The sequence below is a fragment of the Nematolebias whitei genome, chromosome 9 (assembly GCF_014905685.2).
Source record: "Nematolebias whitei isolate Nwh7 chromosome 9, NemWhi1, whole genome shotgun sequence".
Lineage (NCBI taxonomy): Eukaryota > Metazoa > Chordata > Actinopteri > Cyprinodontiformes > Rivulidae > Nematolebias > Nematolebias whitei.
In genome coordinates this window covers 8,510,510-8,523,704 of record NC_056506.1, presented here as the reverse complement: position 1 = coordinate 8,523,704, position 13,195 = coordinate 8,510,510, and the positions used below count along the sequence as shown (strand labels likewise).

At 46.3% G+C, this 13,195-nt stretch overlaps 1 protein-coding gene across 1 annotated transcript in view; it reads right to left on the bottom strand.

The window, feature by feature from the left end:
• The window catches only part of LOC119414867 (unconventional myosin-VIIa), a 246,919-nt gene that overhangs the window by 192,690 nt on the left and 41,034 nt on the right, over nt 1-13,195 (bottom strand). Inside the window, exons 11-17 of the mRNA XM_037681988.1 lie at nt 11,290-11,366; nt 11,086-11,205; nt 10,078-10,220; nt 9,765-9,975; nt 9,533-9,668; nt 9,296-9,462; nt 1,091-1,231 (exon numbers count right to left, since the gene is read on the bottom strand). Coding sequence (XP_037537916.1) covers nt 1,091-1,231; nt 9,296-9,462; nt 9,533-9,668; nt 9,765-9,975; nt 10,078-10,220; nt 11,086-11,205; nt 11,290-11,366 — 995 coding nt within the window. The remainder of the gene's footprint in view (nt 1-1,090; nt 1,232-9,295; nt 9,463-9,532; nt 9,669-9,764; nt 9,976-10,077; nt 10,221-11,085; nt 11,206-11,289; nt 11,367-13,195) is intronic.

The following is a 13,195-nucleotide window of genomic DNA, read 5'->3' as shown; positions in this document are numbered from 1 at the left end:
GTGTGTGTGTGTGTGTGTGTGTGTGTGCGTGTGTGTGTGTGTGTGTGCGCTTGTCTGTTTTGGAGTTATAGCCCCTCCTGAACAAAAATTCACCAGCCGCCACTGCCTAGGTGTGAGTGAGAGAGTGAATGGTTGTTGTTTGTCTATGTGTCCCTGTGATGGACTGGAGACCTGTCAAGGTGTCCCTGTGATGAACTGGAGACCTGTCCAGGTGTCCCTGTGATGGACTGGAGACCTGTCCAGGTGTCCCTGTGATGGACTGGAGACCTGTCCAGGGTGTCCCCCATCTCTCACACAGTGACTGCTGGATATGGGCATCAGTGACCCCCACAACCAGAAAAGGAAGAAACGGGTAAAGACGGTTGGATGGATGGATGTCTTAAACAGTTAGAAGGATCTGTGGTGGTTCTTTGGTCTAAGGCTAATTTACAAAGATGAGGGATTGATTTTACACTCTCTTAATTTTGTAACATTTATGAACACTTGAGAGTGTTCATATATGTTACTATTATCCATATTTATTTCTGTTTATTTAATTTCATATTTATGTTTCAGGCTGAAGGCTGAAGGTGGCAGTTCAGTCTGGTGTTGGTTCCTTTCCTTTCCATTGGGATGGCGGTTAAGTGATTTTATTTTGACAGCTAGTGTGTGGTGTGGTGTTGTCCACTAAAGATTGGAACATAATTGTTTGCTTTTCTCCTGGGATATATATATGTGGAGCAATGTGGAAGAGACTTTCTGATACTTTGGCCAAAAAATTCAAAAACACTAACAGACGAGAGGAAGGTAGGAAAAGCCTCTGCTGTAAATTCCTTTACACTGTGTGTCAGTGGTTTCTGTCTTGCAGGTTTGTTTTATGCCTCATAAAAGTAAGATGTCATTATTATGAAGAATGATGTTGAAGTAATGAAAAAGAAATGTTCCCCATCCTCTTCAGGCAGAAGGAGGAAGCAGCGACTGTACAGAGGGAAGGTGATTCTGTTTCTTCACAGCAAGGCTTCAAGGTAAAGGTTCAAGTCACTCAGTCTGCACAGAGTCAGGCTGGTGTCGGTCACCGTGCATGAGGTGGGGCTGCCAAGTGATCACTCACCTCAGACTGCTTGCAGCTGTTGGGTTTGAAGCAGCGGATAAAGAACGGCTGGCAGGCAGACAGAGCCTTCATGAGGGAATCCAGAGACAGGCGGAACTGAGCGCTCAGCGTTGGCACATATTTGCGGTTGTCAGCCTGAGCCTGCAGAGAGGACGCACAGAAAGAAATGACTCAGAAATTATGCTGAGTCATCCAGAAGCTGCTTATGGGGGGGAAGAAATCAAAAAGATGGATGTGAAAACACAAGTTCAGCACAGTGTGCAAAATGATGCTGTTAAAGTTTATTTAACTCAACCGTAAAGGCAAAATGACTATGTTAATTTAAGACAAATAATTTGAATCAAATGTAAACCCAAAAATTACAAAACTTTAATGAGATTTTGAGGTGAAAGGTCAATTCTCTGTCTTTGGTCACCACAGTATGAAATGATAAAGCTTGTCATTTACAAGGAACAAAAGTTTTTGAAATAAATAAAGAAGGTGCTATTAGTTAATTTATGTACAATGAGGAAAGCAGCCATTGGAATATTTCTAAACATAATTAACGAGTGGTTAATTTTATTCTATAAAACAAACAAATAAAATAAGCATTTTATAAATAATGATTTGCAGAGTGGGCAGAATAAACCTCCAAACCTTCTGGATATTTTAGGTGAAAGTTGTAAATTATTGCTCTCTTTGAAATCAAAGCTGTGAACGGACTCAAGAAACACCTCAGACTGAGTTTGGAGATAGTTGGATGTGTGCTTTTATTCACCGATTGGCTGGCAACTGATGCCCCCAGTCCAACAGGACTTTGAATAATGAATGTTTGAGATGAGTGTTTCTCTGGACTGGAACTGAAAAGAGAATGAAGTAAACTTAAATGTTTTTGGTGCAAAATGTTCAAGTAGGGTGGAGTTAACCTGTGGAACAAGAGAGGTTTATTTATTTGTCTGAGGCGGAGCATGGTAAAGGAGCTGGCACGATTCTGTTCTGTCTTCCTGCACCTCCATTTTCCGTGGCATTATGCACAGCTGATCCCAATCCCAGTCACCCCAGGTGTTCCTCCTCTCACATCATTAGTATCACTATTTAGTCTGTGTTTTCACTCCTTTGGGATCCGGGCATTATTTGAACTAACTCTCCAATCCTTCCACGGTGTCCTCTGTCTGGTTTCTTGTTTTGTCTCACATACCTTAAGTTCTATTTCGTATAGGCTTCACCCTTTAAGACTTTCGCTAGTGGGTTTATCCCTATGTGCTCAGCGCTGCACTGAAAAAACTTTAGGCCACGCCCACCTGCTGTGTGTGGGCCTCACCCCCGGTCCGTATAAATTATGGTGAGACCGGGTAATTGGCTCCCATTTTTTCTTCAGCCAGCTAGCTAGCACTGTCAGAAGAACGAAGAAGGAAAAGTTGTCCAGCTTGGACCGGCACAACCTTTGCTAAGAATGCCTGGTTCTCCGCCATGCCAACCTCCTACCGTCTCGGTGAGCTCTTCCTCCCCGAGGAGAAGCAGACGAACAGCCTTGTTCAAGGTAAGCGCCGAGGAGTGCGTTTCCGTGGTGGGCCGCTACCCGCTGGACGACGCCATCGTCTTTTCTAACGTATTTTTTCCTTGCGGTAATCAAATGATTTCCTCGAAAAAGGCGATGTTAGTAGAAGCCCCACTGAATGTTTTTTCCATGGCGGTCCGCTACCCGCTGGACGACGCCACAGCCTTTTCTAACATGTTTTGTCCTCGCGGTAATCAAATGATTTCCTCAAGAAGGCGATGTTAGCAGCAGCCCCGCTGAATGTTTTCCCTGGAGGGCCGCTACTCGCTGGATGACGCCACCGCCTTTTCTAACGTGTTTTTTTTTTTCTCAAGGTAAATCGGATGATTCCCTCAAAAAGGCGTTGTTGGCAGCAGCTCCGCTGAATGTTTTTTTCGGTGGCGGGACGCTATGCGCGGGACGACGCCACCACCTTCTTTGACACATAAACATGCAGTGAATCGAATGACTCCTCCGAGAAAGGCGATGCAGAGCTGCCCCTTCCCTCCTGGAGAACGTAGTGACGGAAGACGAGTGGCCGAGCGGATGCACAGTCACCTCGGATCTTCCCACATCGGTGACCACACTGCTCTTAGCCGTCGGCGCCCTCCTCTCTGAGCTGCCCGGCATAATCCAGGAGGATGTTAACACAAGGGATTTTCTGTCCCTCTCCTCCCTCCGCCCTGATCGGATGATCTGGCGGCAAGGTTGGCTCCGCCCCGACTCGTTGCCCTGACCCCATCTGGCCTCGCTGTGCAGTCACACTGGAACGAGGCTGCAGCTGGGCAGGCAAGCTGAAGACATCCGTCTCCACCTTCGCCTCCATCTCCAGAGTGGAGGGTTTTACCGATCTGTGTTTTTGCCCTCGGTCCCCCCCTTCCCAACGACTCTGGAGCCAAGCCTGGTGGTGACACTTGGGGCAAAATCTTCCAGGATGGACCAGCAACCTGTCCCTCCAGGGAAGCATGACCAGATGGTGACAAGGTCTCCAACCGAGCTCACCAGTGCTCATTCCAGACGGCCGCAGCGAACAACAACATTGCCCTGCTGGCCTACAGCATCTCTAAGAGGCTGGAGGAAGCGGACCTGCTGGAGGAGACAAGAGCTCTCTCTATAAAGCTGCTGATGTCATCTTAAACATGTGCCACCTCTGCGATCTGCCTGTCCCGCATCGCTGCCTGAATGACCATGATCCAGAGGACCACTTGGCTCTGCCTCTCACCATCCTTGTCAAAGAGGCTGCAGAAAGACCTGCTGGAAGGCCCCATCACCCCAGAGGTGCTGTTCGGGGCCAACTTCAGGAACATCCTTGAGAAATCACAGAGGTCCGAGGAGGTCTCAGAGACTGTACACCATCTGGTGACATCACAGTCCATCTGCCCCTCCTGCCACTGGAGGGACCACCTTGGCCAGCAACAGCACCAGAGGCGCTCCACAGTTGCGGCAGCGACTTCACTCCCTGCTCCTCCACCAGCCCCCTCCACCAGGTAACAGATCCTTGAGGGGAAGGTATGTGTTTTTTGAATGATGTATGTTTTTGATATAAAACAGAAACACCTCTGAAAGTAAAGTTTTTCATTTGAGACCGTCAGATCAGCTGATCTCTCAGCTGCCTCTCTTCACACATTCCCCACACAGAACGAGTCAGTAACCTCTAAACAGCATTTTAAATGACACCGCAGTTCAGTAAATATCACAAGCCAGAGCCCGTTTTTAATTTCTGTTGTTTTTCTGCCCACTCACAGCGTAGCGGGAGTAAATGTGTTTTCTCCATGACAGCTGTAGCCTACACCAAAACGGTGTCTCACACAGAAAGCGCTCACGCCTCCTCTCGATGCGCGCCGGCTCACCTCAGCTCTATGTGAGACCGCAGCCTAGGCCCAGCACAGAGGCACACATTCAGCCCTTTTTTTCTGTCAGAGCCCCCATTGGGTTCCCCAGAGCCTCTCTGGAGCGAGTGATGGCAGTAAGGATTTTTAGTCTGGTTGACGTTCATGAGAAACATGACACAACACAAATGCATGCCCGCTCTCCGAGCGCTACTCAGAGTGGCAGCGAGTGTGTTCCCTGGACAGATGGACGGACCATCTGATCAGAAGGGGTTACACGCTGCAGTTCACAGCTCAACACCCACCGTTTCAGAGGGATTATAGAGATGGTTCTGTCTTCTCCAGAACAGAGCTTGTCTCTCCAGTCAGAAGTTCAGGAATTTCTGACGAAAAACGTGATTTCCTGAGTTCCCAACAGAGAGGAAAATGTGTTTTTTCCCTCCCACTACTTCCTAGTTCTGAGGAAAACCGGAGGGATGAGACCATTCTCGAACTGTTCATGTTCAGCAATTCGATCATGGGGAGACAATTCTACATGCTGACAAACAGCTGCTGGAGAACTTCACCAGAACGACTGGTTTTCACCTCCATAGATCTGAAGAGCACATATTTTCACATTTCCATCATTCTGAAACACCCCACGGACGTTCTCAAAATGTGTGGAGACGGCTCTGCAGTCGTTACACATGGCAGGAATGAGAAATCTTTTTATCTGGACGATCTGCTCTTATTAGCTCAGTCCAGTTAGAAAGCTGTCGCACAGACCAAAATGCTAGTGTTACACCTGCTAAACCTGGGTTTTCTATAAACTGGGAAAAACTTCCATTCGTTCAACCCAGATGATTGTTATCTGGAAATGGAGCTAAACTCAACTACAATGAGAGCCGAAGCTCTATCAGCTCAGCTCCTCCATGTCAAACCCAGCTCCGCCGTGTCAAACCCTGTAGCATAGTGACAGTTCTGCCTGTCATGCGACTCCTGGGACGATGTCAGCGGCCCACATCGTGGTTCCGCTGGGCCTACGTAATATTAGATGCCTTCAGAGATGGTTTGCCTGCCTGCGCATAGATCCTGCGTGCCAGAAGAAGTGGATTATCTTTGTGACCCCCTCCGTGAGAACCGATCTGAATCACTGGGGAAACCCCCTCATTCTGTCAGAGGGAGTTCTCATCAGCAGGCCTACATCACATGTCTCAGTTTTTTCACAGACGCGTTTCTGTCAAACTGGAAGGAATGTTTCTGTCCCAAGCAGTGGGAGTACAGTGGCTGGACTACATGTTGCTTTACATAATGTGCTAGAATGTTTTTTCATGGTCTGAAATGTGACTCAGCATTTTGCCCCTGCTGTGGGATCAGCATTTTCTGATCCACACAGAGAACAAGTGACGGCGGTTTACATAAACCATCAGGGAGGTGTGTGCTCAGCCCAACTGTTACGCATCGCGAAACAGCTGTTGTGTTGGCCACACAGAAACCTGCGCCCCATCAGAGCTGTGGATTTTTCCAGTGTTCCTGAACAGGCGAGCCGGTATCATGTTGAGGGGCGGTCCCCGCCACAGAGACTGGAGCCTCCATCCCGAGCTGATTTCTCGGATTTTTGGAGCAGGTTGGGCCGAGCACCAGTGGATCTGTCCGCCACACGGGAAGACGCCCAGTGTCAATTATGGTTCTCACTGAGCCCATGAGACGACCCACCGTTAGGATTAGACACCTTCGCTCACAGCCCATGGCCAAAAATGCTCCTTTATGCGTTTTCTCCAGTCCTACCGATATCACGGACCCTGGACTGAGTCCAGGAGGAAGAACCGTCCGTCATCCTCGTAGCTCCTGAACGCTTTTGCGCTCTATGGTTCCTGAATCTGCAGTGACTGATATCAGGTCGGTTGTGGAAACTGTTGTGTGTGTGTGTGTGTGTGTGGGGGGGGGGGTGCTCTCCTCCAGGCAGGAAGAGCGATCAGGAGTTACCAAAAATAGGTCAGCATCTTTGGGTCTGTCTGCTGAACAGATCCGTTTAGAAAAGATGGGCCTCCCACAGGATGTGGGGCGTAAGTTCAGGGTGCATGAGCTGCTTCCACCACAACGCTGCACACATCAAGTGGACAGTTTTTCAGCGCTGGTGCACAGAGAAAGGCGTGGAGGCCATTACATGGCCACTAGGTGGCATGCTGGCCTTTCTGTAGCAGCTGATGGACAGAGATCTGGCGTTCAGCACAATTAAAACTTATGCTGCAGCTATTTCTTCCTGTCACGAGGGCTTCGGTGACAAAACAGTTCTTAATCACCCGATGATGAAGCGTTTCCTGAAAGGTGTACTGAGACATAGACCGGTGTCACGTCCACTAGCTTCACAGTGAGACCTAACGATGGTCCTGCACGCTCTGATCAAAGCTCATTCTGAGTTTCTGGATCAGGTTTTACTTAAATTTCTGTCATTTAAAACAGCCCTGCTGTTAGTTTCTGACGTCGGCAAAAGAGAGTGAGTGTTTGTTTGCTCTCTCTGTTACTCCCTCATGTCTCAGAATTCAAGCTGACGGCTGTTCAGCTGTACTGCGTTTTAACCCTGCTCTGAAAAGCATCACAAGCTCATTCAGATCGAGAGTGATAACCTTGGATGGGTTTTATCCTCTTTCTCATAACTCTGAAGAGGAAGCAACATCTCACCTCCTTCTGTCCCATGCGTCCATTTTTCATGTTACGTGGTGCACACGGCCGCACTGCGCTGCTTTCAGCATATGTTTGTGCATTACTGGGACAGCTCTTCAGGACGTCCTCTATCCATCCAGTGCTTCTCACACTGGTTGTGTGAGGCTATTTCTGAAGTTTACAGTTCATCTGGACTGGATCCTCCACAAGAGGGTTTTCATCCTCCATGGCTCTGCATGGAGGGATGACAGTGGAGGATATTTGTATGGCGGCTGCCTGGTCATCGCCATGTTCAATTATTCGTTTTTATCTATGTGATGTTTCTACTTTCTCCATGACCCATTCTGCTCTCAGGGTTCTGTCAGAATGATTATTATTTGTTTCATGGATCCTCACTTTTGAGCTCACACCTGCCTGCATGCTGTTGCAGTGTGAGATATTTATTATCAGTCACAAGTTCACGACTGCTGATTGTTATTAACTGGTTTATCCTGAGGAGCTGACGGTCTGCTCTGTTCATCATTACACTGTTACAATTCGTATCCTCCGTTGTTCCTATTTACAGCAGCAGGTCTGCATCTCAGCCTTTTTTCCTCACCAGAGATCTTCTCTGGTGCGCTCCTGCATATGGAGCACGCAATTACGCAGCGCGTAACTACGCACACAAAAGGCTGAGTGATGAAATGTTTTTTTGTGCAAGCAGGTGCTTCACGTTGTGTCTGAATGGACCCAGTGAGGCATAGACTACATCCTGCCTCGCCTTTAACCCACTAGCGAAAATCTTAAAGCCTATATGAAATAGAACGTTGGTTATGTACTGTCACCCCAGATTCTATGAGTATAGGCATAGCCCTTTAAGCTCTAGGCCTCACTGTTTTCTAAATGGCTGAAGAAAAAAGCTATTTTGGGAGCAGATTACCCGGTCTCACCGTAATTTATAAGGACCGGGGGTGAGGCTCACACACAGCAGGTGGGCGTGGACTAAAGTTTTTTCAGTGCAGCGCTGAGCGCGCATAGGGATAAACCCACTAGCGAAAGTCTTAAAGGGCTACGCCTATACTCACAGAATCTGTGGTTACAGTACGTAACCAACATTTTTGCTGCCCCATCAGCATGTTTGTTTTCATTCAATAAATCGTTCATTTTTACTCCTGAGTTCTCATGCCTCAGCCTGCACTTGGGTTCAACATCCAACACCAGATCATAACAGTAGCAACTTTATCCACCACCAGGAGCAGTGGATGAGCCTTTGGGGGGTTGCGGGGGCAATGGTGACCTTGGCCATCATAAATTAATCTTTGACCACCCCAGTCATTTGAGCAAACTACCATACCTGAAAGCAATACAAAATGAGAAAACACAGTTGGCAGCACAGTGACTAAGCCTGGTAGAACTGCTGCCTCTCAGCAAGAAGGTCGCCAATTCAAATTTCAGCAGGGGTGTCTTTTTGGGTGGAGTTTGCATGTTTTCTCTGTGCTGCATGGGTTTTCTCCAGGTACTCCAGTTTCCTCCCACAGACCAAAAACATGCATGTTAGGCTGACTGGTAACTCTAAATTGTCCCTAGGTGAGAGAGAGAGAGTGAATTGTTGTTTGTCTTGTTTGTCTTTATGTGTCCCTGTGATGGACTGGAGACCTGCCCAGGGTGTCCCCCACCTCTTGCACAGTGACTGCTGGACATGGGCACCAGTGACCCTGTGACCCGAAAAAGAAGAAGCAGGTAAAGATGATGGATGGATGGATGGATGGATGGATGGATGGATGGATGGATGGATGGATGGATGGATGGATGGATGGATGGATGGATGGATGGATGGATGGATGGATGGATGGCAGGATGGATGGACGGATGGATGGATGGTCTTCTCAAATGATCGGAGTGGTCAGTTTACATATATATGGCCGCGGCCATCTTGGATTTTGACTTGGTAAACTAATTTATGATGGGGACTTTACACCTAGATGCAGCAACACCCAACAATGAAAGTCGGCACCTCACTCATTGTTTCAACCTTTATTTCTGCAGGTCTGTCTCACTGAGCCTCAAGGACTCATTTACGAGAGACCTGTATTTCTCAAGTGATCATGCTCCCAACATGCATGGATGGACCGTGACAGAGACAATAATGGTCTTAGCAGGAACAGAACACTTTGTCTGGTTTGTTGCGTCTCTGTTCCAGAGTTCAGTTTGGTCAGAGGGGAAGGTGTTGATTCATACCCGCAGGGTGCTTTTGGGCATCATGATGACTCGGCTGTTTTTGGTGTTTTTCACTCCATTGGTGGACAGCTCGCTCTCAAAGATCTGACGCAGGAGCTTGTTGGTGGACATGTCAACCATCTTGATGATGTCAGAACTGACAGCATCCCGGTTCTTTTCCAGGAACCCTTTAAAAGAAAACAAAAGCATGAATCCATTCCTGAACAGCATCAGATCAGATTTGTATTAGTCACGTACTGTTGGTGTCGTAGAAAACCAAGCCTGCAAAGTGGTGGACTCCAAAACGTGTATCGTGTTCACTTTTAGAGTTGACATAGATTTTGTTTCCTCTGTGTTCTTTGTTCATTTTGTTCAGCAGAGTGGCATCTGAGCCCTTAGACGCAAAAAAAAAAAAAAACGTTGATCAGAAACAGAATAAGATGAGTGGAAGGCTCAGTAACTCTCAACAGAACCTGCAGCAGAACCTCACCTTTGGAAACTGGGTCTCTTCATCAATCAGAGCCAGCAGATTGCAGGGTTTCATAGCCAGAAGGTTGAGGATGTTCTGATTGTCACTGAATCTGATGTTGTCCCACACCACGCCCTCTTTCAGATACTCTTCTTGCTCAAGCTTGAAGATGTGGGCCACGAAGAACTGCTGCAGCTTCTCATTAGCAAAATTAATGCAAAGCTGCTCAAAGCTGTAGAAATAATGGCATTGAAAACATAAAGGCAGGTGTTGGAATCAGAATTCCTGCAATTGTGTGGCTGTGATGCACGAACACTGGATGAACCCTCCGGACCTGTTTGTTCGGAAGTTTTCAAAGCCGAATATATCCAGCAGGCCGATGGACAGGTAGGAGGATCTGGGTTTGCTGCTCAGCTTCTTGTAGATGGTGCTGTTGATGTTCCCAACGATCCATACGAACAGCTTGTTGTAGATCGCCTGATCGAGAACAAGTTTAGTTTTAAAAGCTCAACCCTCAAAAAAAGAGCAACGAATAAAGCAAAATAAAGACTAGAGCACTGCACACAACACATTATACGCTGTTGACACACTTTGAACAGCAAGATATAGCCACAGCCCAGACAAACTGGATAACATTTGATCTTGATTTGTGACCTTGACCTAAGCTAGGGTGAAGACAGATGTATTAACTTTAGTGTGGCCTAAACTGCAACGTGTACCCCCAAACATTTTACATCAAAACGACCAGCTCAACACCGTGATGTGTGCCATTACTTTTATTGGCATTTTCAGTTACAATGGAGACATAATTTGTAAGCAAAGATGCCATTTTTCTCATTCAAAAAGCCTAACAGATCACTAAACAGCCTCTAACTGTCACAGTAAGGTCACATGATCTAGAGAGAAGAGGTCTCAGAACAAAACACTGATTAACCTTTGGAGCCGTTTTGGTTCAAGATGGCTGGCACAGCTACCTCAGAAAACTCAAAATTGACTCTAACTCAGTCATTCTTTGAGATATTGAGCTGAAATTTGGTGTGGTTGTAGCTGAGAGCAATGCCAAACACAGTACTGCCAAATCAAAAAGTTTAAATGGCAGCAACGTAGCAGTCCCTGTCAAAGTTTCTCCACGAACTTTCTAGTATAATATATATTACTGAGTAATTGTACAAATACTGCTGGTCCTGTCCAGGAAGTTGTCCTCTCAAAGAAAAAGCGACAAAAAACAACCTGATTGTCCAACTAAATGGGACACTTCCTTATAAGATGCAATATTTCCTCCATTTGGACAATGACCCGGGTTAGGAGCCAACAAGGAAGTACCGTAGGTGATACTCGTTACCTTGACGACAGCGTCTCTGCAGTCAGTGGCCTGGTCGGAGCTCAAGGGTTTGGTCACTCGTTCTCTGGTGGTCATGAAGGAGCGATGTGTCAAACTTGTCGCAATAGAAGATTTCTGAACCTGCAAATCAGACATGCACAGTTTAAAAACTATAAAAGGTCTCACCGGGAAATGCACACTGTGTGAATGTTCCTGAACACAGACCTCCAACAGCGATGACGCAATGTTGAAATGCTCCGATTTGGCCACCTCGCTGGTTTCCAGGTTGTTTTTAGTGGAGGCTGGTTTGACCATGAGAGACATTTAAACAAACAAAAGCAAACACAGTTTCTGTTAGTGAGGAACTAACCCTCAGAAACCTACTCAAAATCTAAATAATGAGCATTTTACTTACATATTTGCTTTCTATTTATCACTCAACACCAAAAACAGAAGGCAAGTTTGTTGTTGTCTGTGTTTGTTACCAAAATATCTCATTAACCTCTGGACAAATTTTAGGGAAGCTCTTAGAAAGTAATCACTGCCACAACTAATCCAAATTAGCAAATAGAAAAATAACTATAATATAAAATAGAAAGTTCCTGGAGAAACTCAGGGACTACCACGTTGTAGCCATTTTAAAATTTAGATGTGACTGCACTGTGTGTTGGGCATTGCTCTCAGCCACACCAAACTTTAGCTCAATATCTCTACAAATGACTGATTGATAGTATTTTTTCCTTTTTAACTCAGGCAGCCATTTTGGATTTTTGATTTGCAATCAGTCTCTCTTAGGGATTGTTGTCAGTTACCAATACACCAAATTTCAGCTGAATTGCTCTAAAAACCTCTGAGCTATATCCAGTTGAAATTAGCTTTGGCAACCATCTTGGATTTTTAGATTTGAATTCTGAATGTGTTGTGCATCGCTGTCAGTTACCACCACAACAAACTTGAGCTCAGTATCTTTTAAAATACAAGTCCTTCTAAAAAAATTAGCATATTGTGATAAAGGTCATTTTTTTCCATAATGTAATGATAAAAATGAAACTTTCATATATTTCAGATCCATTGCACACCAACTGAAATATTTCAGGTCTTTAATTGTTTTAATACTGATGATTATGGCATACAGCTCATGAAAACCCCAAATGCCTGTCTCAAAAAATTAGCATATCATGAAAAGTTTCTCTAAACAAGCTATTAACCTAACCATCTGAATCAACGACCTAACTCTAAACACCTGCAAAAGATTCCTGAGGCTTTTAAAAACTCCCAGCCTTGTTCATTACTCAAAACCGCAATCATGGATAAGACTGCCGACCTGACTGCTGTCCAGAAGGCCATCATTGACACCCTCAAGCAAGAGGGTAAGACACAGAAAGAAACTGCTGAACCAATAGGCTGTTCCCAGAGTGTTGTATCAAGGCACCTCAGTGGGAAGTCTGTGGGAAGGGAAAAGTGTGGCCGAAAACGCTGCACAACGAGAAGAGGTGACCGGACCCTGAGGAGGATTGTGGAGAAGGGCCGATTCCAGACCTTGGGGGACCTGCGGAAGCAGAGGACTGAGTCTGGAGTAGAAACATCCAGAGCCACCGTGCACAGGCGTGTGCAGGAAATGGGCTACAGGTGCCGCATTCCCCAGGTCAAGCCACTTTTGAACAAGAGACTGCGTCAGAAGCATCTCGCCTGGGACTGCTGCTGAGTGGTCCAAAGTTATGATCGCTGATTACAGTAAATTTTGCATTTCCTTTGGAAATCAAGGTCCCCGAGTCTGGAGGAAGAGAGGAGACACAGAATTCACAATGCTTGAGGTCCAGTGTCAAGTTTCCACAGTCACTGGGGTGTCATGTCATCTGCTGGTGTTGGCCCACTGTGTTTTATCAAGGGCAGGGTCAATGCAGCTAGCTATCAGGAGATTTTGGAGCACTTCATGCTTCCATCGGCTGAAAAGCTTTATGGAGATGAAGATTTCATTTTTCAGCACGACCTGGCACCTGCTCACAGTGCCAAAACCACTGGTAAATGGTTTACTGACCATGGTATTACTGTGCTCAATTGGCCTGCCAACTCTCCTGACCTGAACCCCATAGAGAACCTGTGGGATATTGTGAAGAGAAAGTTGAGAGAC